Consider the following 22,944-nt stretch of genomic DNA (forward strand, 5'->3'; position numbering starts at 1 on the left):
TCAACTGAACATTACAACAGATTGAAGCAGAAACACAGAAGAGAATCCAGCTGTTTTCTATTAAGCAAAACATTAAAGAGATTTGCAAAAACAAAACACTGCCACTCTTCTCATTAAATATATTTTGGAAAATGTAGTTATTTTTCATAAAATACTTATGCTAACATGTAATGGGTTTGTCACTTTAAGACAATATTTAAAAAATTTCTCAGTTTTAAATTTTAATGTAGTAAACATTGATACCCATAACCTAGATTTTTAAAAAAAGCAAAAAACAACAACAAAAACCCTTGAGGTCCTGATTTTTAAGACTGTTAGGACTTTTTTTTTTTTTTTTTTTGGCTGTGCCGGGTCTTAGTTGCCACACGCGGGATCTTTGTTGCAGGGATCTTCATTGCAGCGTGTGGGATCTTTAGTTGCAGCATGCAGGATCTTTAGTTCCCTTACCAGAGATCGAACTTGAGCCCCCTGTACTGGGAGCGCAGAGTCTTAACCACTGTACCACCAGGGAAGTCCCAAAGACTGTAAGGAGTTCTAAGACCAAAAAGTGTGAATGTCTCAAAATGTTTTAGGTGTTCAGCATATATGGATAAAAGGTTAATGCCATTTCTGCTTTAATCATTCTAGTATTGTTTAAGCTATAAAATGTGTGTAGTACATTTAAATATATTCTGCATCTCTATGTATTCAGTTGTTGAAAAAGTTTTATTAGTCTTTTTTTTTTTTTTTTACATTTTTTCGTCTTGGATGCACTGCACGGCTTGTGGGATCTTAGTTCCCTGACCAGGGGTCGAACCCAGGCCCTCAGCAGTGAAAGCTCAGCATCCTAACCACTGGGCTGCCAGGGAATTCTCTATTAGTCTTTAAATTGAAAAAATATATATGCAGGTGGTTTTTAAAAATTCAAACAGTACAAAAGTATATTTAAGTTGTTTTTGAGTTAAAAGGGATGTATTAAATAAATGACCTATTTGTAACTTTGTAGGGGAAAGAGAATAATTATAACCATTGTCTCACCAATTTATCAAAGTTTTCTAGTTTTTCAAAATTCTTTATCATATTTATGATGATAAGAAGCAACAAAAATTTGGAGTGCATACTATATGCCAGGCGTTGTTCTAAAGAGCCTATGTGACATGCTATGGTCACTGATGAAGATACTGTCTCCTGATACTCCTCAAAGCTGAATCCTTAGGTGCCAAAGCTGCCCTATGTGTTGGAACTTTCATTGTGTGAGCCATGCAGTCCTTGTTCTTATAATGATTATCTTATTTCTGGACCATATTTTCCATTTTGATCCAACTGATACTGCTTTAGGTACTGTCTTGGTCAGAGACATTTCAGATGCAATAATAGAATCCTACTCAAATTAACTCCAATAACTGAGGCTAGGGAGGAAGTTACCATAAGGAGACATATCCAGAAAATTTAGGGAAAAGCTGAACATCTAGACTGCAGGAAGGCTAAGAACTAAGACCACTGTCCTAGGCAAGAACTAAGACAGGGTCCTCAGCAGTGGGAGGTCATGGACTTCAGTGCTCCACAGAACAAATTTAGATTACTGAGAGAAAGCCCCATTGGTTCATCCCAGTTTGTTCCTTTCAGTCACTTGTCCATCCTTGGTCCACTTTACTGTTGGAGAGGAAGGGAACCAGTGGGGTCATATGACACCTTAGGCTGCCCCTTCCAACAGCTTTGGGCAGAAATGTCAAGAATGTACCTGGTGGTGTACCCCCATCTCTTCATTCTTGAGAATTCTGAGGCATTGATGCTTCTGCCTGTGTGGGATTGTGATAACCTATATTTACCACTGGCTATGATAATACAAGGGAGTCCCCAGTGAATTGCTCAAGTTCCACCCATATTCCTTCTAGCTCCTATTTGTGGTACTGAGAATTATTTCAACGAACGTAATGACCCCTTTTTCTCTTATGAAGGAGCCTGGGATGACTAGATGGTTATCACAGTTTCCATTTCAGAAGACAGTGATAGAATCCCTTGGTGGAACTGTTCTTCCCTTGGATGTCAGATTCTTCATATTTATAGGACCCACAGCTGCAGGGATAATATAGCAATTTTTTTTTTTTTTTTTGGAAATGGAGAAGATCCGTTTTGAAATGTGTTGCCTAACAATCAAAATTTAAATTTGTGCCACTAAAACTAACACTTCATAATTGTGAAAATAAAGCTAAGAAGTCATGTGGATGATTGAAATTCAAAAATGTAATTTCCAATGTGATACACCATATTAACAAATTGAAGGATAAAAACCATATGATAATCTCAATATGTGCAGAAAAAGCTTTTGACAAAATTCAACACCCGTTTATGATAAAAACCCTCCAGAAAGTAGGCATCGAGGGAACTTACCTCAAAATAATAAAGGCCATACATGACAAACCCACAGCCAACATTGTTCTCAATGGTGAAAAACTGAAACCATTTCCTATAAGCTCAGGAACAAGACAAGGCTGCCCACTCTCACCACTATTATTCAACATAGTTTTGGAATTTTTAGCCACAGCAATCAGAGAAGAAAAGGAAATAAAAGGAATCCAAATCAGAAAAGAAGAAGTAAAACTGTCACTGTTTGCAGATGACATGATACTATACATACAGAATCCTAACCATGCTACCAGAAAACTACTAGAGCTAATCAATGAATCTGGTAAAGTAGCAGGATACAAAATTAATGTACAGAAATCTCTTGCATTCCTATACACTAATGATGAAAAATCTGAACGCGAAATTAAGGAAACACTCCCATTTACCACTGCAACAAAAAGAATAAAATACCTAGGAATAAACCCACCTAAGGAGACAAAAGACCTGTAAGACACTGATTAAAGAAATTAATGATGATACAAACAGATGGAGAGATATACCATGTTCTTGGATTGGAAAAATCAACGTTGTGAAAATGACTCTACTACCCAAGACAATCTACAGATTTGGTGCAATCCCTATCGAACTACCAAGGACATTTTTCACAGAACTAGAACAAAAAATTTCACAATTTGTATGGCAACACAAAAGACCCCAAATAGCCAAAGCAATATTGAGAATGAAAAATGGAGCTGGAGGAATCAGGCTCCTGGACTTCAGACTATACTACAAAGCTACAGTAATCAATACAGTATGGTACTGGCACAAAAACAGAAATATAGATCAATGGAACAGGATAGAAAGCCCAGAGATAAACCGACGCGCATATGGTCACCTTATCTTTGATAAAGGAGGCAAGAATATACAATGGAGAAAATACAGCCTTTTCAATAAGTGGTGCTGGGAAAACTGGACAGTGACATGTAAAAGAATGAAATTAGAACACTCCCTAACACCACACACAAAAATAAACTCAAACTGGATTAAAGACCTAAATGTAAGGCCAGACACTATAAAACTCTTAGAGGAAAACATAGGCAGAACACTCTATGACATAAATCACAGCAAGATCCTTGTTGACCTCCTAGAAAGATGGAAATAAAATCAAAAATAAACAAATGGGACCTAATGAAACTTAAAAGCTTTTGCACAGCAAAGGAAACCATAAACAAGACAAAAAAACAACCCTCAGAATGGGAGAAAATATTTGCAAATGAAGCAACAGACAAAGGTTTAATATCCAAAATATACAAGCATCTCATGCAGCTCAATATCAAAAAAACAACCCAATCCAAAAATGGGCAGAAGACCTGAATAGACGTTTCTCCAAAGAAGATATACAGATCGTCAACAAACACATGAAAGGATGCTCAACATCACTAATCATTAGAGAAATGCAAATCAAAACTACAATGAGATATCATCTCACACAGGTCAGAATGGCCATTATCAAAAAATCTGCAAACAATAAATGTTGGAGAGGGTGTGGAGAAAAGGGAAACCTCTTGCACTGTTGGTGGGAATGTAAATTGATATAGCCACTATGGAGAACAGTATGCAAGTTCCTTAAAAATCGAAAAATAGAACTACCGTATGACCTAGCAATCCCACTGCTGGGCATATACCCTGAGAAAACCATAATTCAAAAAGAGACATGTACCACAATGTTCACTGCAGCACTATTTACAATAGCCAGGACATGGAAGCAACCTAAGTGTCCACTGATGAATGGATAAAGAACATGTGGCACATATATACAATGGAATATTACTCAGCCATAAAAAGAAATGAAATTGAACTATTTGTAGTGAGGTGGATGGACCTAGAGTCTGTCATATGGAGTGAAGTTAAGTCAGAAAGAGAAAAACAAATACCGTATGCTAACATATATATGGAATCTAAAGTAAACAATTGGCTCTGATGAACCTAGGGACAGGATACGAATAAAGATGCAGACGTAGAAAATGGACTTGAGGACACAGGGAGGGAGAAGGGTAAGCTGGGACAAAGTGAGAGAGTAGCATTGACATATATACACTACCAAATGTAAAACAGATAGCTAGTGGGAAGCAGCTGCATATTACAGGGAGATCAGCTCCATGCTTTGTGACCGCCTAGAGGGGTGGGATCGGAATAGTGGGAGGGAGGTGCAAGGGGGGGGGATATGGGGATATATGTGTATGTATAGCTGATTCACTTTGTTATACAGCAGAAACTAACACAACATTGTAAAGCAATGACACTCCAATAAAGATGTTTTTAAAAATGTAATTTCAATCATGAGTTTTCAACTTGTCCCAATGAATCTAGAATTGTTAATAAGTAAAGCCTGTCTCAAACAACCTTCAAAATTGAAAAGACTTTAAAGATTCTTTAATAAAAAGAATCTCTTTGGTTAAACCTCTGATCAACATCTATCCTCAGCCTATTTCCAAAAGTAGTTCTTATCTTCCTAGGATAGACTTTTCCATAGATGGACAGCTCTAGTAGGTAAAAGAGTTGAAATATTTCTGTAACTTCAAATTTCTGGTTCTAGTTTTTCTTAATCTGGAGGATTCAGACTAAGTCAGTCATCAGTCCTTTCAGTACTTAAAGTCAGCTGTCTAATCTCAATTGAGTCCCACAGGATGACTTTACAACTAAGCTCAAACAACCACAGCCCCTAAAATGTTCCTAGGATTGACACAAGACTAAAAATTCTTCCAAATATGGCCAACAATGTTTTAATCCTATTAAATATTCTTTTCATGTTGGGATGAGAATAGCAACAAATGTTATTCTTTCTTAGTTTTCTATTTACTCAAAGTAATATACGTGGCACAATTTCTCTTCAGATTATGTTGAAATATTTATCATTAGTATTTGAGGTAAGTAAAAATCACTGATACCCCAAATGGCATTTAAATCTTTAATGATACCATTTTGTTTATGAACTAATCTAGCTACATATTCTTCCAAACTGTACCCTTAAAATGTAAAGCCAAGAACTTTTCTCAATATTAAAACTTGCGAAAAGGGTTAAGGTTACCTATAAACATCAGGTACAATTCTAAGTTCTGAATCAAAAAATACTTCTAGTGCAATTAATATTAATGTTTTTCAAAACATTAAATGGAAAACTTACAGTTACTTTTTCAAATAAAAGCCACAAGAAATTAAATAATTACTATGTACATAACAACTTGCTTATATCAAATTGTGAAGAAAAGCATCATGCCAGTTGCTAGGATCTCAAATTAATACACTCAGGTTTTGTATGGTTTGATTTATTCTTTGTTGTAAAACTGCTAGATTGAAATAAGGTCTCTCTATAAACACTATGCTTTGAAATCATATAGATAATATAGTCATTTTATAATATTTTACGGTTCTAGCATGGTATTCATTTACTTTGTTAGAAGTTATTCACAGGTCCTAAATACTAGATGATTGGACTGTCACACAAGGAAATTATCCTAATTATTCTAATATATAAATGTCTAATAATTATATATCAGAAAAAAAGAGATTGTTTAATATTGACCGAATATTTAATACATTTTGTAATTAAATTTCTACTGGCTTTCTTAATTTTAGCTAACCTAAGATAATCTAATAATCAGTTTTTCATTTTTACAACCAAAGCAAGCATTTAGTTTCTATTTATGATAAATCCCAAACTTTTTTTTTTGGTTGTCTTTAAAAAGACAAGAACACTTTGATAATAAGAAAATGAGAAATGCTTTTTAAATTTTGTATTATCTTGTTATTGGGAACCTATGAATAAGCTTCAAAAAACAATAACAGGAATTAAAGGATATGGAGAAGGAAGAATTCCATAAATAACATTAAAAAACAAAGAAAAGCAAAAAACAGCACAGAAACACTTGACACATTATTACTAGCTTATAAAACTCGGATCTGCCATTTTTGACACTTATTAAGCTGACAACACATATAGCTGCCTCATCTACTATAATGGTTGACCTTTTAAAATGTTAATTAGATTGTCACCTACCTGCAGTCAACATTTTTCAAGAATTAGTTCATTCTTTCTTTGTAGCTTAGGCTTATTGATCATAGAACACTTTATAGCTGTTTATGTTTTCTTTTATGCTGTTGGCATCATGGAAAATTACAATCATGAAATGCTTTTTAAAAATTGATTTGAACACAATGTTTCCTAATAAAATATTTGGCAAATCTGAAATTTTTTAAGTTATCACCAACATATGTGACCTTCTTTCTTTGCTTATTTTTGTTTAAATTAAAAACTTGGACCACATGAAGGTTGTTAAATATTGAAGGTTTTGAAAAAAATAGTTTTAATTTTGTTTGAGAGAATTCCCTTAGCAAAAGCTATCTATTATTTGTATATCCACAGTGCCTAATATGATGATACACAGTACATTTTGATACCCCTAACTATTATGGGCTAACCACTTAAAAGATTTAAAAGGATGAACGTTTGAATTTTCTTCTCTAGTTCCATATTTCTCTGGTATAGACATGTGAACAAAATGTATTTTCTAGCCGTCTCTTAAAAATTTACTAATTGCTTAATTTGTTCTGTTTGCAATGATTGTCTCCTTAACAACATTTTTTTACTTTTGAATTCTTTGGGGAAAATAGGAACTGTTGGCATAAGCATTTTTTGACCACAAGAAAGAAGGCTGGAAATCTTGTTGCTGACATTGATATCTGAGATGGGAGGGTGAGGATTCACATTTAAGGGTGGCAGAAATCCTGGTCTGGTTTGTGTAATGCTGTGATCTAAAGGGAAAGCTCCCGAGCCACGCCTTTCTAAAAGGGCATGATTTCTCCTGCTCAGGGGACCTGGTGGGATATTCTCCAACAATTCTTTGGATCCTGACAACAAAGAAGAAGATGGTGAGAGGATCTTTTTCTTTCCTATAAGTGTTTTGCCATCATCTAAAGTTGCAGGGATGAGACCAGCTGAGAGCTGGGAATCAGAGCTATAGTGATTTGCTCCTGAGTTTCTTTTTTGAACTATACTTCTTAAGGTGGAAGTAAATATTGTCTGGTTAGAGTCTGGGTCCCGGTCAACTGGGATGCCAACGCATTGCTGATTTCCTTCAGAAAACAATGATTGATAATTTATTTCCTCAGATGACATCTTTCTTGAGCTGGCCTGGTCAAAGGCTCTTAACAAATGTGCAGTGTCTTTTATATCAATACTTTGGTGCCTAGTGACGAATCGCTTGGAAAGTGCCAGCCCAGTGGTTTTGTAGGATAATTCTTCCTCTGGAGTAATATCCTGGAGCTCCTCTTGTAAGGAGGCCACTCTGTTCTGGTGCTTTAATGAGGGGGCACTCTTGATCCAGTGTGGAGCCTGAGGTAGCTTCGGCCCGTTAGGGGCCACGCAAGGCTTCCTCAAGGGGGAGCTTGGGTCCCCCATATCATCCCTGCTTCCTGTGGGTTCCAGATCTTTAAAGGCAAAAAGTGTCATTTCAGTTTCAGAAGAGTGTGATAGTGGCAATGAGGCTGTTTTTAAGTCTATTGCTGAAGGAGTGGCACAGGTGGCTGGGGAATAACACTCATCCATATCCACAGGAGGCATATTTAAGTACTGTTTGGTCGTGTGCCTGCCACAGGGCGATTTTGCTGTCATTATGATAATGACCTCTTTCCCTTTTTCCTTGCAAGCACTAAGTAGGACTTTCAGGGTCTCTCTGTCTTCTGAATTCACAGCATAAACAAGGGCCGAGTAACTAGAGTGGTCTTGCAAGCTGAGGTCAGCCCCACTCTCTAGGAGCAAAGAAACAACTTCAGGACCAGCTTTTTCTAAGCAAGCATGCATCAAAGCAGTTTTCCCGAATTTGTCCTGTATGTTGGGATCAGCATTGTTTTCTAATAGGTATTTAACCATTTTGGCTTTACTGACGCTCTGGTGATCAACATGTTTGGTCTTACAAGCAATCATTAAAGGTGTTTCCCCTCTGTCATTGCTCTCATTAATGTAGGCGCCGCCTTCCAGCAAGAGTCTTGTAAGGCGAAGCCGGCTCTGATGGACCGCTTTGATCAGGGAATTTCCATCACTAGAAATTTCTATACCTTCATCCATCTTCAAAAGTCAGAATCAATACCTGGTTAGCAAAGAAGATGAAGAACAAAAGATTAGCCTGAATCAATGTCCCAATTTATATTCATGTTGTTATTCACAATTAATGTCTGAAATATGTATAAAGAAGACATAAATAAGATTGTGTTATTAATACAGAGAAAAATTTGAAAAATTTAGAAGAGTAACAACCTTTAGGGAAGCTTGAACTAAAATTTACTTTCCCAAAATCTTCATTGAATATTTATGACATAACACTAGCCTAGTACTTCTCTAAATCCCACATCAATTAAACAATAATCCACTTAGTTTCCACCTGTGAAACATATTTTTTAAATAATATTAAAATGCAAATTTAAGCAAAAAAGCCAAAATTCTGTGTAACTGCAACTGAATCAACTAAAATAGAGCATGTTTACGATAGCTTAATACAAAAAACTTCTTAGTATTAATTACTTAAACATGCTTTTCAGTTAAATAATGCAATTAAGATCTAAATTTTCAATTTGAGGGGCATTTCGATGTTTCTTTTAAAGGATGAAAAATATTTGGACTACAAGATGTTAAAATAACTGATATAATGTCTGGAATTCACACTGAGATAGGAATGGTGAGCATGAGATTATGCAGTTTTCTTGATTCCATTACTTAAATTGTCTACTGACTAGGTTATGGGGTTAGCAACATACTATTGAGTTAAATTTTGACAGTTGTTCCAAAAAAGTTTTCTAGGCTAGAAACAAGTGAAGACATACAGACTTTAAAAACATTTTATTATCATTAAAACTGAAAATTATTTATGTTTAATTTATTTAAATAATTTAGATTCAGGATTTCCCTGGCAGTCCAATGGTTAGGGTTCTGTGCTCTCACTGCTGAGGGCCTGGGTTCAATCCCTGGTCGGGGAACTAATATCCCACAAGTCATGCGGCATGGCCAATAAATAAATAAATACATAAATAAAAATTTAGATTTAAACTTATTCAACAGATAATTTCATTAGGTGATAAGAATTATGTCTTTATCGAGAGCCAAGGAAATGTTAGTCTTGTAACAGTCCTTAGAGCTGGGGAGAAAAATCAAATAAAAGTTTGTATAACATTTAGATCTATTTCATTGAATTGTGTAGCTTTGAGAAATCAAGAAGTATTATTTACTCTACTCATTTACTTTTAAATAAGAATATGGGACATGGATTTCTATTGTATAGTAGAATAGATAAGGGATCCCCAATCCCCGGGCCACGGACCAGTACCAGTCTGTGCTGTGGCCTGTTAGGAAGCAGGTTGCACAGCAGGAGGTGCGCGGCAGGCAAGCAAACGAAGCTTCATCTGTTTACTGCAGCTCCCCATCGCTCACATTACCGCCTGAGCTCCGCCTCCCGTCAGATGAGCGGCGGCTTTAGATTCTCATAGGAGTGTGAACCCTACTCTGAACTGTGCATGCGAGGGATCTAGGTTGCATGCTCCTTGTGAGAATCTAATGCCTGATGATCTGAGGTGGAACTGAGGCAGTGATGCTGGCACTGGGGAGCGGCTGCAAATACAGATTATCATTAACAGAGAGGTTTGACTGCACAGAGACCATAATAAATCAGTTGCTTGCAGACTCATATCAAAACCCCATCAGTGAGTGGCAAGTGACAATTAGGCTGCATCTGGTGGCAGGCTTTATAGTGGCAAGTGAGTTGATGTACTTCAATTGTACAGCTGCATCTGGTGGCAGGCTTTAAGTCAGAATCTGATACTTATTTTAGTCCATGTGTGGCCCACCCATTATTTTATTTACCACTTCCGTCTGCACCTCTTTCTTGCACCGCACACTTGTCTCACTCAGTTTTGGTAAGCCCGCAAGCTAATCCTAGCCAAATTGAGTAAAAAACAAACGTTGCTGGAGAGCTTCTTTGAAGAGGGGAAAAGACACAATGATGAGACAGCAGAAGACTCTTAAGACTGCCAGCAAAAAGAAAGCTGCATTTAAAAGAAAATACCAAGAGTCCTACTTAAATTACAGGTTCACTGCAACAGGTGATTCACATTCTTCAAGCCCTCTCTGTATAATATGTGGTGATTGGCTATCCAAGGAAGCCATGAAACCTTCAAAACTGCTTCGCCACATGGAGACCAAGGACCCTGCATTAAAAGACAAGCCTTTGGACTTTTTCAAAAGAAAAAAACGTGACCACGAAAAACAGAAGCAATTATTGAAGGCCACCACTTCTTCAAATTTGTCTGCACTGAAAGCATCATTCTTAGTGGTTAACAGCATTGCTAAAGCTAAGAAGCCCTTTACTATTGGTGAAGAGTTGATCCTGCCTGCTGCTAAGGACATTTGTCATGAACTTTTAGGAGAGGCTGCAGTTCAAAAGGTGGCATGTGTTCCTCTTTCAGCCAGCACCATAACTAGATGAATTGATGAAATAGCAGAGGATACTGAGGCACAATTGTTAGGCTTAATGAGTCACTGTAGTATGCAATCCAGGTTGACAAGTCTACTGATGTTGACAACAAGGCAACAATGCTTGTTTTTGTGTGATATATTTTCAGGAGGATGTGCATGATATGTTATGTGCACTTTTTTTTGCCAACCAACACCACAGCTGCAGAACTATTCAACTCTTTGAATGATTGCATATCAGGAAAACTGAGTTGGTCATTTTGTGTTGGCATATGTACAGACAGAGCGGCTGCCATGACTGGACGGCTTTCTGGTTTCACTACTCAGGTCAAAGAGGTTGCTTCTGAATGTGAGTCTATGCACTGTGTCATCCCTAGAGAAATGCTGGCTAGCCGAAAAATGTCACCTGAACTTAACAACATTTCACAGGATGTGATTAAAATTATCAACCACATTAAAGTACATGCCCTTAACTCATGTCTGTTCGCACAGCTCTATGAGGAGATGGACGCAGAGTACACAAGTCTTTTCTTATACACAGAAGTGAGATCTAAAGGTAGATCTAAAGGTAGATCACTGGACAGAGTTTTTGAGTTCTGAGAGCCGCTCCAGAGATTTCTTTTAGAAAAACAGTTACCACTGGCAGCACATTTCAATGACACAGAACGGGTCGCAAAACTTGGTTACTTGGGCTTCCCTAGTGGCACAGTGGTTGGGAATCTGCCTTCCAGTGCAGGGGACACAGGTTCGAGCCCTGGTCCAGGAAGATCCCACATGCTGCAGAGCAACTAAGCCTGTGTGCCACAACTACTGAACCTGCGCTCTAGAGCCCATGAGCCACGACTATTGAGCCCGCGTGCCACAACTACTGAAGCCAGCGTGCCTAGAGCCCGTGCTCCAAAACAAAGAGAAGCCACCATGATGAGAAGCCCGCACACCGCAATGAAGAGTAGCCCCCACTCGCTGCGACTAGAGAAAGCCCGCGCACAGCAACAAAGACCCAACACGGCCAAAAAATAAATAAAATAAATAAATTTATTAAAAAAAAAAAAACTTGCTTACTTGTGTGACGTATTCAACCCGCTCAACGAACTCATTCTGTCACTTCAGGGGAGAACGACAACTGTGTTCAAGTCGGCAGATAAAGTAGCTACATTCAAAGCCAAACTGGAATTATGGGGGTGACACGCGAACATTAGGATTTTTGACATGTTTCAAACATTAGCAGAGATTTTGAAAGAGACTGAGCCAGGACCTTCTTTCTCCCAGCTGGTGCATGATCACTTATCTCAGCTTTCAAAAGAGTTTGAGCATTACTTCCCAACCACAAAAGACCCCCAAACTGGGAAGGAATGGATCCACGACCCATTTGTCAATAAGCCAGGTGAATCGACTTTGTCCGAGCTAGAAGAGAATCAACCGCTTGAGATCGCAAATGACGGTGGCCTTAAAAGTATGTTTGAAACAACTTCAAATCTCCATACGTTCTGGATTAAAGTCAAGGAGGAATATCCTGAGATTGCCACAAAAGCACTGAAAAGCCTGCTTCCATTTCCAACATCCTATCTTTGTGAAGCAGGGTTTTCTGCAGTGACAGCAACCAAAACGAGATGACCGAGTAGACTGGACATAAGCAACACACCTCGGGTGTCACTGTCTCCCATCCCCCCGGATGGGACCATGTAGTTGCAGGAAAACAAGCTCAGGGCTCCCAGTGATTCTGCATTATGGTGAGTTGTATAATTATTTCATTATATATTACAATGTAATAATAATAGAAATAAAGTGCACAATAAATGTAATGCGCTTGAATCATGCTGAAACCGTTCCCCAACTACCAGGGTCCGTGGAAAAATTGTCTTCCATGAAACTGGTCCCTGGTGCCAAAAAGGTTGGGAACCGCTGGAATAGATAATAAATAACAAATGACTTCTTAAAGGAAAGAAGAGATAAAGAGAGCAGAAAGAAAGTGAAGAAAAAAGGGAAAGACAGACATGCACATAGAAAGTAATTCAATTGTTAAACAGCTATAAGCTCCTAATATGTGCTGGGCACTGAGCTACAAAGGTATAGGCCTTAGCCCTGAAGAGGTTACATAGTTGTTTGGAAGAGTTACTGTATAAGCAGCTGGTTATGACTTTACACACAGACTTTAATGGTTTGAGGACGGAAGGGCTTCACAGAGGCCAGCCATTTGAGCTAAACCTTGAAGACTGCGAAAGAGTTTGGCAGGCAGAAAAAGGAGGAAAGGAAAAGTAGCGAACACTCCTTGTGCAAAGACCTAGAGGCTTAAAATAGCACAGTTATTTATCATAAACCAGGCTCTACACCATACTACAACCAAACTTCAGGAAAATATTTTAGCAGATGATTATACTGACGGTGATGTGGCAGAACACGTACATCTAATTTTGTCCCTTCCTAAAACCCCCTAAAAGTAAAGATTTTTTTTTTTTTAAACATAAACTCACAAAGATAGCAGGAAAAGGAGAGAAGATGACAAACAACATTTTGGAAGCCGGAAAGCAGATGGGCCAGTGTTAACTGACTGAGCCAACCTGAAAAGGCTGTGCCTCGAGTCATTGGCGGCAGAGTTGAGCACTAAGCCCGTGTACACTACAGAATCCTCGAAAGAGGGGGCAGTAGGAGGCTCTATAACTAGGGGGTGGAGAGTACAGCTAAATAAGGAGGGCTAGGAGAAAAGCTGTTAGAGAGGCAGTTGGATCTCTACGTCTTGCTCCGGAAGTGCCGTGGTCCTACCTTGGACCAGCAGAAGCAGCATTACCTGAAACTTGTTAAATATGCAAAATCTCAGGCTCCATCCCAGATGTACTGAGTCAGAGCCTACAGTTCAACTAGATCCCCAGGTGATTTGCATGCACATTGAAGTTTGAGAAGTGCTCCTCCACTCCAAGCCACTAGGAGATACAAGACTGCCCCTCTCCCACCTCAAAAGATGTCCAGTGGTTTATTCTCCAGAAATGGCGAAACAGAGAGTCTCTGGACTGAGAGACACTAGGCATGTTTGAGGACAGGAAAATAGGAGAATAAGTGATGGCATGTTTACTGACCACTGAGTGAAGGGACTCACAGCCTTCTACCCCAACTCAGCTCCAAGAATGATGGCAGCCATATTTTATCCTTTAGAAGAAAACTGCTATACTCGTCTCTCAAGAATATGACCTACCAAGGAGAAAATACTTAAGAGTACTGATCACAGAGATTCCCCAACATGCCACCCAGATCATCCCACAGTGTGGCTTAAAGGTCACTCATGGGGCTTCCCTGGTGGTGCAGTGGTTGAGAGTCTGCCTGCCAATGCAGGGGACACGGGTTCAAGCCCTGGTCTGGAAGATCCCACATGCTGCGGAACAACTAGGCCCGTGAGCCACAACTACTGAGCCTGCGCGTCTGGAGCCTGTGCTCCGCAACAAGAGAGGCCGCGACAGTAAGAGGCCCGTGCACCGCGATGAAGAGTGGCCCCCACTTGCCGCAACTAGAGAAAGCCCTCGCACAGAAATGAAGACCCAACACAGCCAAAAATAAACAAAATTTAAAAATTTAAAAAAAAGGTCACTCGTGAAAAAGCTTCACATTAGGTTTTTAATCCAAGCCCTTTAATCATGAGCATGAAAACAAAAAAGCCTCTTACATTAAAGACAGAGAGCAGAATAGAAAAATCAACTTGGAGAAGACAGATATTAGTCCAAAAAATGAAACCTTCAAAAACTCATTATCCTCAAAGGGATAAGAAGATGTTGTAACCATGAAACAGGGATAAGAGTCTATTAAAAAGAATATTCAGAGATCATAAAAATCTCTCAAAAGATAAAAACATGATACAAATTGCAAAACTCAATAGAAGGGTTGAATAATAACATTGATAAAAATCTCTAACACAGTCAAGCAAAAAGGATAGAGAGAAAAAAACAAGAAAATTAGGGGACTAGATCAGGAAATCCAAGATCCAACTAATAGAAGTTCTTACAAGAGACAATAGTGGGGGTAGAGAAAGGGGTGAGCAGGAGAGGAAATGATGAATAAGATCAAGAAAATTTTTTAGACATGAGGGACATCAGTTCCCAAATTGAAAGGGCCCAAAGAGACCATAGCACAATGGATGAAGACAGACCCTGACCATGGCACATGGTTGTATTTCCAGAACACTGAGAACAGAGATTTAGGCAACGGAGGAATATTTTTTAAAATCTGAAGGAAAAATGATTCCCAGCTTAGAATTCTCTAGCTAGCCAAACCATCAGTCAAGAATTGGGATACACTCTCAAGAATCTACTGAAGAATATATTCTATCAAGATGAAATGGTGGAACAAGAAAGAAGAAACGAGATCTGGAGATCATCATAGAGGAAAGGCACGGAAAATCCCCAAGAAGATGGTGAGAGGAGATGCCAGGATAATGGATGTGCACAGACATCCTCTCTGAGATCATACTGCCATTTTACCATCTTGTTAACTGAGGACCAAATGCCCAGGTAAGCCTGATCTCAGTTCTTTAAATGACTTGCTTTGTCCTGACCACATCTCTGCTCTCCCCTCCATACCCTGCTTTCTGGGGCAGCCACTGGCACTCGTTTCAGCCCTACTCAAATGTTCTACTTTGACCTGCTCTGAGATCTGGGGATAAGTCATGGTGAGCTTAGGAGGAGAGAGACTCAAAACCCATTGCTTTTGCATATCCACTATCTGCTCTACACTGCAGCCCGCCAGAAGCCCTATCGTGGTAAGCCCCATGTTTCCCAGGACTCACTCATGACCTTGCCCAGAGTGGCTCTTGTAAATGCTCAGGAATGCTGAGCTGTACTCAGATCCAGAGACTGTTCAACTTATGTTCTCCTGAGAACTTTTGCCATATATTGTTAATATTGATCTTCCTTTATTCATCTAATTTTGTGCTTTCTACCCAGTTTTCCAAAAATAAACAATTAATTTACTTAAGGATCACATGCAAGTGGGAAACTCAGAAAACAAAAAAGCAAAGGAACGATTTACACAATAGTCAAGACTAAGTTACCTCTTGGTGAGGGTTAAGGAGAACAATGCAATTTGGGAGGGACACACAGAGGCTTTTAAGGTTCAGGTAATGTTCTATTCTGTTTCAGGTGTGTATATAGGTGTCCGTTTTATTATTATTCTTCAAACAGTATATATTTCATGTACTCGCCTGTATGATATTACTATTCTCTTTTGTAAAATGGGACATGTACACAAAAAAGAACATAGCATTTATGTAAGAATGTTTCATAATTAAAATTTATAAAGAGCCATAGTAAGTCTTAGTTTTCACAACATAAATCACTTTTTGTGGTGTTATCAATAGTATTTACGCCTAGACTTTCAAGGAATTTCAGCTAGTCAGCTCCTGATAAGCAATATTCAAAAGAATATTCTTATTCGTTTCCACTTTAGTTTCATTCATGATGTTAAGCAAAGAACAACCACTAGATATATACATCCATAAATATAATAAAAGTTAACACATGAAATATATGATTTTTGTCCCCCGTGCAACATTCTAAAAAAGCTATTCCAGAGCCAGACATACCTGCAACTCAGCAACCTAGGAATTTAGGGTTGGTTGACAGATTGGGTCCCAACTGAGGTTTATTCTGAATGCGAAACATCTGCAAAGAGCTCACATGAGACAGTGATCAGAAAAGAAACCTTCTTTTAGCATTTTTCATATACAAATAGGTTTAATAAAGCAAAGAGACTTATAGAAATGAACTGGAACATAATATAAAATATAGAACTGCCATTCAAGAAGAGATAACAGTATCAATCATGTAAAAGCAGCTTTGACCAAAAGTAGCATTTGATAAACAGATACTCAAATGAGAACCAGTTGCCAGATACCAGATTTCAATATTAAACTTTCATATAGCTTCTAGTATGCGGGCCAATGTTGTTTTAAAAAAAGTCTTAAAAGAATCTTTTGGAAAGACATTCAAACCTTTTCATTTATCCTCACGTAAAGATCTTTCTCCACAGTGCTAAACCCAGCCACTTCCTGCCATAACTTTCCCTCCCACGCTCGGCATTGGGAGGTTCTGGGAGAAAAAGGGGGGCTGGCTGCGATGCCTGAGGGGGGCAGTGGCCCCGCCCTGGTCCTGTGGAAAGGGAGGGTGCTATGGTCTCCAGGGCCTCAGGGAAGCTGGGCAGTGACACCACTAGCCAGTGGCAACTAGCGAATATATCTACCATGAGGCCTTTGGCAGACCTCGCCCCTTAGTACTGCAGGGCTGTCAAGCACAAACAACAAAGGCTTACGCTTTGCTCATTATAAAGACTTCTAAGGCCCACTGGATGGCTCACTTTTTAAACTGTTCACATTTAATAGAGCAATTTTGAATTGTTTAAGCATTAAATTTTTCAGAAAAAAAAGTTATCAGGTACTTTATCTTCCATGTGTATACATGTTAGGTTTCCTGGTGTCTCATTTTGTAATCAGTACTTTATTGGAATAATCCCCTTGTCTTCATGCCTTCACCCTCTTTCAGTCCATTCTCTTATCTCACCTCATCCATTCGCACGTCAAAAATGCCCATATTGAAGTTGATTTATTTACTCTTCATAGAGGTAAGCCCCACCTGGGATGAAAACCACCTCTCTAGCCTACAATGGTCCTAGTTCAGAAATGTGCCCGCCTTCTGTGTCCTCCTGTGAAACATCCTTACTGGGCACCTAGTGCTAATACTGTATTAACATTCAATCAGACTTTTATAATCTAGCTTATAAATGATTCCCCACTTCCGTTACACCTTCCAAACAGAGAGCAGTTCAACTGGAGAAAGTTTGAAAGTCAGGTAGACCCAGATTTCCATCCTGACTCTCCTAATTACTAGCTGTATGCCTGGTCAAATCTCTCAGCCTCTCCGAGTCTTGAGTTCCCCATCTGTGGAAGACAATCATGAAACGTTCGTCCCCTGGGGGCTGGTAATGAAATCAGACAACATCTAGAAAAAGACTTTCCTGTTGTGCCTTCATACTCACGGTGTTCTTCTTTTTAAATTTTTTTTTATTTTTGCGGTACGCGGGCCTCTCACTGTTGTGGCCTCTCCCGCTGCGGAGCACAGGCTCTGGACGCGCAGGCCCAGCAGCCATGGCTCACAGGCCCAGCCGCTCCGCGGCATGTGGGATCTTCCCAGACCGGGGCACGAACCCGTGTCCCCAGCATCGGCAGGTGGACTCTCAGCCACTGCGCCACCAGGGAAGCCCTTCTTTTTAAAATTTTTATCTCAGAATTTAGCCATCTTTTATTTTTATCATGTCTCTAATCCACAGACTATTTAAATAACATAAAATATTTAAAATGTTGTTTTTTTAGAATCTGTAAATAATGGTTTGTAAATATAAATGGAACCTAATAAGTGAACTATGGAAAAATATATCCTTTAAGTGCATTTTCCTTATAATTTCCAAATACAATAATTTCTTCATTATTATAAGATGTTAATTATTAAACAGCTGGATAAATTGCTTTTGATTTTAAAATTAGAATGTCTTTAACTTTGCTTGTAATTCATCATGGCATATTGCTCTACTCTTTTAGTGCCTCTCTCCATCTCCCAAGGCCCCACTAAAATTACAGTTTAGTTATTTTTTTTAAAAGATATCTATTCTGAAGAACATAGAAAACTGGAAGAGAGATATCAGATGATCAATTTCAAACAAGCTGTGGAGACAGAGGCGGGTGGTGGCGTGGTAAACTGCCTTAGCATAGCAGAGGCTACAACATAAAGCCCCCGGGAGGTGGCCCCCACGAGAAGGAAGCCAGCTTACCCACAGGACTCCGGAAGCTTAGGACATGGAGGTTCCAAATGACACTGAAAGTGGCAATGAGGCACGGGGCTGAACATGACAGGATGGTTGGATAGAACAACCGGACCCCCAGAACTTTACCTCACCCCAAGTAGACAACCACTCTCTTAGGCAAGAAAACAAAGATTCATTCTCTGAACAGATTGATCAGGTAGGCTCCAACCTTGGAAGCCGTGTGCTGAAAACAAGAGAAAGTGAGTCTACAGGCTGACTGGTGAAATTCCCAGCTACCACGGGACTGGAAGGCAGGAAAAAGGAGTAAAAAGCACTGGATCTTAGAATTATGAGCCCTATTAAAAATATCTGTCGATAAATGAAGCAATTCAAGCCATAACTACATTCACCCCTCCAGACACCCACTCCACATGGAAATAGAAAGTTACCTGAAAACATTATTCAAAATTTCATACTTCACATGTCTTTTCTCTCCCTGGATGAGTTTTCTGTCAGCCAGCTGTCAGTTCCTACTAAAGGAAATCAAAGCTATTCAGAGCTACATAAATACCTATAATTTGTTCCACACATCTCTCCCATTTGGAGTCTAGTTTTTTAATTCCTTGTTAAGAAAGACATCCCCACAGTGTTTGTGCAGTTAATCATATTTCACTGATTATGACTCTGCAAAGTGTCTGGAGTGGATTCTGTGCACGGCAATCCAGTGTGTGTGTGTGTGTGTGTGTGTGTGTGTGTGTGTGTGTGTGTGTGTGTGTGTGTGTGTGTGTGTGTGTGTGTGTGTGTGTGTGTGTGTGTGTGTGTGTGTGTGTGTGTGTGTGTGCGCGCAGGAAGCAGTCTACCCTGCAAGGACTGCTGGGGCTGGAAAGGCTGCAGCACTCACCTGGTCTGCCCCATTCTGTGCAGATGAGGTGGCTGAGGAGGGAAGGTACCCTTTCTCTTACTCACCTGCTTGCCAGGACTTAACTAGATGTTCCTGTGTCCCTTCTCTTATGTCTCCTTGCTTCTTACAAAGTAGGGTTCTGTTTTGAGTACCTAATTTGTGTGGTCTCTAACATGGCAGTGCCACGTGGGCCGAGGTGCTTTCAAAGCTATCTTGGAGATGATAGGCTTGGTGTTTCCCGTGACTTTTTTCTCCCCAAGCCACCCCCAGTTTTCCTGTCATTCAGAAAGAAATTTTATTTTCCTCTGAGCCTCTTACTCCACCTCCAGATAGGATGTATGCTCCCTCCCAAAAAGTTACTTATCTGGCCATGGTGGGGCAGGGCAGCAAGGGGGTGGAAATCAACAAATCGGTTTCAAGTTCAAAGTTCAGCCCCTCACCTTTGCCCCAGGATGCCCTGTCTTTGTGCTGCCCACAAGGGGACCAGAGGAGGCAGCAGACTGTGTATCAAAGCCTGGGGCTCTGTCTCCTCCCAAGTTACCAGCTCTTGAGAAGCTGTTCCTTTGAGCTTCTGTTTCCTCATTCTTAAAGTGGGGATAATACCTACTTTACTGAAGATGACTGTGAGGATTTTAGAAGATCCTAATATATTTGCCAGCTAGGAATTCAACAATGTCAGGTTCTAAACATATTATCACTAAACGTGAATGCTCTGGGCTGATGGGGTCTGAGAATGGGGGCTAATGTGCCTATACCAACAGGTTCTCCACCTTCTGTGGGCATAAGATCACATGGTGAGTTTGTTAATAAGATTCCAGGCTCCACTCCCAATAGGGGGTGCTTCCCGTGCACGCTCGGAAAGAATCTGTGACAAACTCTTCATTCTTCATCCCAGTCCCACCACCTATTAGCTATCAATCCCTGCCTCAGGCTCCCACCAAGCTGTCTCCGTCATCACCTTCAGGCCACCTGATGCTCAACTCTCCCGCACGCGAGTGAAGGGCAGAGATGCCTGCCACGCCTAGAGAGGGGCAAAGGGAGCCCACAGGCTCAGAGAAGAGTACAGTCTTGAGTTAGAACAGGTCAGGTACTGGAGGTCTGCTGTCCTACCCTTCCCAGACAGGTCTGAGAAAAGTCCAGAGTTGTAGTGGGCAGCCCAGGCCAGGATGCGGAGGCCAGCTGCACCTGGAACGAGGCAAGCCTGCCCACCACAAGCAAAATAGATGTCTTCTCCCCATGCAAGGAAAGGGTCAGAGCCAGAACAAAAGATGCAGCTGAGACTGTCCCGGGAAACATAGTGACTTGCCAGGAAAAGTGTTCTCTGGCACCAGCTTGAAAGAAATATTTAGAAACTGCCCAAGAGGGAGGAGTAGCTGGTGAGGTTTGCTGTCTTTCCCACACGTACACAAAAGGGCTGGTTACTTCTAGTTACTTCAGCTGTCCCCCAGGGCCCTGGGGCTGGGCCCTGGGGGAGCTGCACTCCCACATGTCTCTGAGACACACACCCCCTTCCCAGCGCACACACATAAAGACACGCCAACCTATACCTCCAAGTCTCAGGGAACCAAGGTGATGGGATTTCTAGCCTGCTGAGGATTCTGGCAGCGTCTTCACAGTCCTCGCTGGCTCAGCTTTTCCTGAGAGCGGGGAGGGAGCGAGCCCGAGGCGCTGTCGGAGAAGGGCAAAGGAAGGTGACTGGGGCGACAACATCGGGACACCGATGGGGGCGGGGTGCGCGTTTCGTCGCCTCGTCTCGGAGCCAAGGCACAGCTGGAGGGCTGAGGCGATCGCCATCCACGAGAAGGGGTTCTGCCCAGAACGGCTGCGGAGCGGTCCCCACACCTCCCGCCCGGAGGACACGGCCCTCCTTTGGGAAATAGCACGCCCGATGGGAGCAGCCATTGCCCCCATGCTGGGGCAGGCGCGCCTCTGGAACCCAGTTCTCCGACAAGAGTACTGAGGTCCTGGTGCCAAAGCTCTGCGCCCCCAACAGCTCCGGGGACCCGGCTGCCCGCACCTGTGTGGCTCGCATTTGTGGAGACAGTGGCTGCAAACGGCTCCGTAGCCCCCTCTGGCCCGCCCCCCGCGCTCAGGTTGCACCTGCCGCCGCCAGGCGGCCGGAGACACCTGCGGAGACACGTCCAAGTCCGCCCCTCCGACCCGCGCGCTCTTGCGGCCGAGCGCGCGCGCTGCGGCGCGGACCCGCGCCCGCGAGGCCCCTGCCCCGGATCCTCTCAGACATCCCGCGGCCGCCGGCTACCCTCATCACGTCCCCAGCGCTGCAAGGCCGAGGAGAAAGCGAAACCCGCATGCCGGCGGGGTCCAAGACCGCGCCACCGCAAAGCCCGAGCCAAGAACCGGCGGGGATTGCGGGAGGCGCGAGAATGGGTTCCGTGGAGCGCGCCCGGAATGGTGGGGCAGAGTCTCTGGACAGGGCCCTGCACCCCGAAGGCCTTCAGTGGGCGCCAGGTCTCTGCAGAGTCAGGGTGCGCGGGAGGTGCCGGCTCCCAGGGCCTGAGCTTACCGGGCGGGGCGCACGGAGGCCGCTGGGCCCGGGCTGCGCCCTGCTCTCAGCAGCCAACACGCAAACCAAAGTTTCCCTAAGTAGGGCTCGCACAGCCAGGGCCTCACACTGACCTGGGACGCGCTGTCGAGTCGGCGGTGCGCCTCCCGCCTCCCCGGTTTCGCTTGGACCCTCCGTGCCTGTGGCCCCGGGGCGCCGTCCGGGCGGGGATGTGGTCTTCGGCGGCTCCTCGGCGGCTCGAGTCGCAGATCCCGGTAGGTGCCGCCGTATCCCCAACCCCCACTCGGCGGAGAGATGCGGGCGTCTGAGCCCGAGCGGCGAAGCGTCCTAGCGGGGGCCAGGAGGCGCGCACCTCGCCAGACGCCCGGGCTGCACGGCGTTTCCGTTGGGAGTGACGCGCCGGTTCGCGGCTGTGCTGCAGGTGTGGGCGGCGGCCCCGGGGGCCAAAGTGTGGCCTCTGAAGCCCCGCCTTCTGTCCCCACGAGTATCCGCCCTCCCCCCATTCCCACACGCCACAGGCCACCGCGCTTTGGCCTGAGCGACTTGGCCCAGAGCAAGGGCGGCAGCGTCTTTCCTACAGCAGGGCGTCGGCCACCCCTCTATAACGGCCCTTGGTCCCCCAGCCCGTCTACATTTGCATCCCTCCCCCGCAGTTCATATCCACCCGGCTGGTCCGTGTGTCTGTCCCCTACGGTCTCTCTTCCCCCTCCCCGTCCCTGTACCCTCTTTTGGTAAAGCCAGAGCCTCACTTCAGGTTGAGGCATTCGTGGGAGCAGCCGTTCTTCTTTTGTTTTGATGAGTTTATAACTTTATTATACTATTATTAAAACATTAATACATATTAAAATTCCACAACGTATATTTTATGTATTAAACTCTACTGTGGAATTAAAGAGAGATGAA

General features: G+C 42.1%; 1 protein-coding gene across 6 annotated transcripts; it reads right to left on the bottom strand.

The window, feature by feature from the left end:
• Positions 1-753: 753 nt before the first annotated feature.
• Positions 754-22,443, bottom strand: ANKRD34B (ankyrin repeat domain 34B). Of its 6 annotated transcripts, none has more exons than XM_060295948.1 (5): positions 22,155-22,443; positions 21,065-21,185; positions 19,066-19,146; positions 16,407-16,485; positions 754-8,471 (listed from the first exon to the last, which is right to left on the bottom strand). In XM_060295948.1, the coding sequence occupies exon 5, from the start codon at positions 8,447-8,449 to the stop codon at positions 6,905-6,907; it is 1,545 nt and encodes a 514-aa protein (XP_060151931.1). In that variant the 5' UTR covers positions 8,450-8,471; positions 16,407-16,485; positions 19,066-19,146; positions 21,065-21,185; positions 22,155-22,443; the 3' UTR covers positions 754-6,904. The 6 variants fall into 6 exon arrangements, with proteins under 6 accessions (XP_060151931.1, XP_060151928.1, XP_060151930.1 ...); XM_060295945.1 differs by having other exon boundaries at positions 19,066-19,149; XM_060295947.1 differs by having other exon boundaries at positions 16,407-16,495; positions 19,066-19,149.
• Between the last annotated feature and the right edge of the window lie 501 nt (positions 22,444-22,944).

This window comes from Globicephala melas, chromosome 3, assembly GCF_963455315.2.
Source record: "Globicephala melas chromosome 3, mGloMel1.2, whole genome shotgun sequence".
NCBI classification, from domain to species: Eukaryota; Metazoa; Chordata; class Mammalia; order Artiodactyla; family Delphinidae; genus Globicephala; species Globicephala melas.

Bases quoted from the DNA above. Each gene is read 5' to 3' on its own strand.
- ANKRD34B (XM_060295951.1), bottom strand. From the start codon at position 8,449: ATGGATGAAGGTATAGAAATTTCTAGTGATGGAAATTCCCTGATCAAA.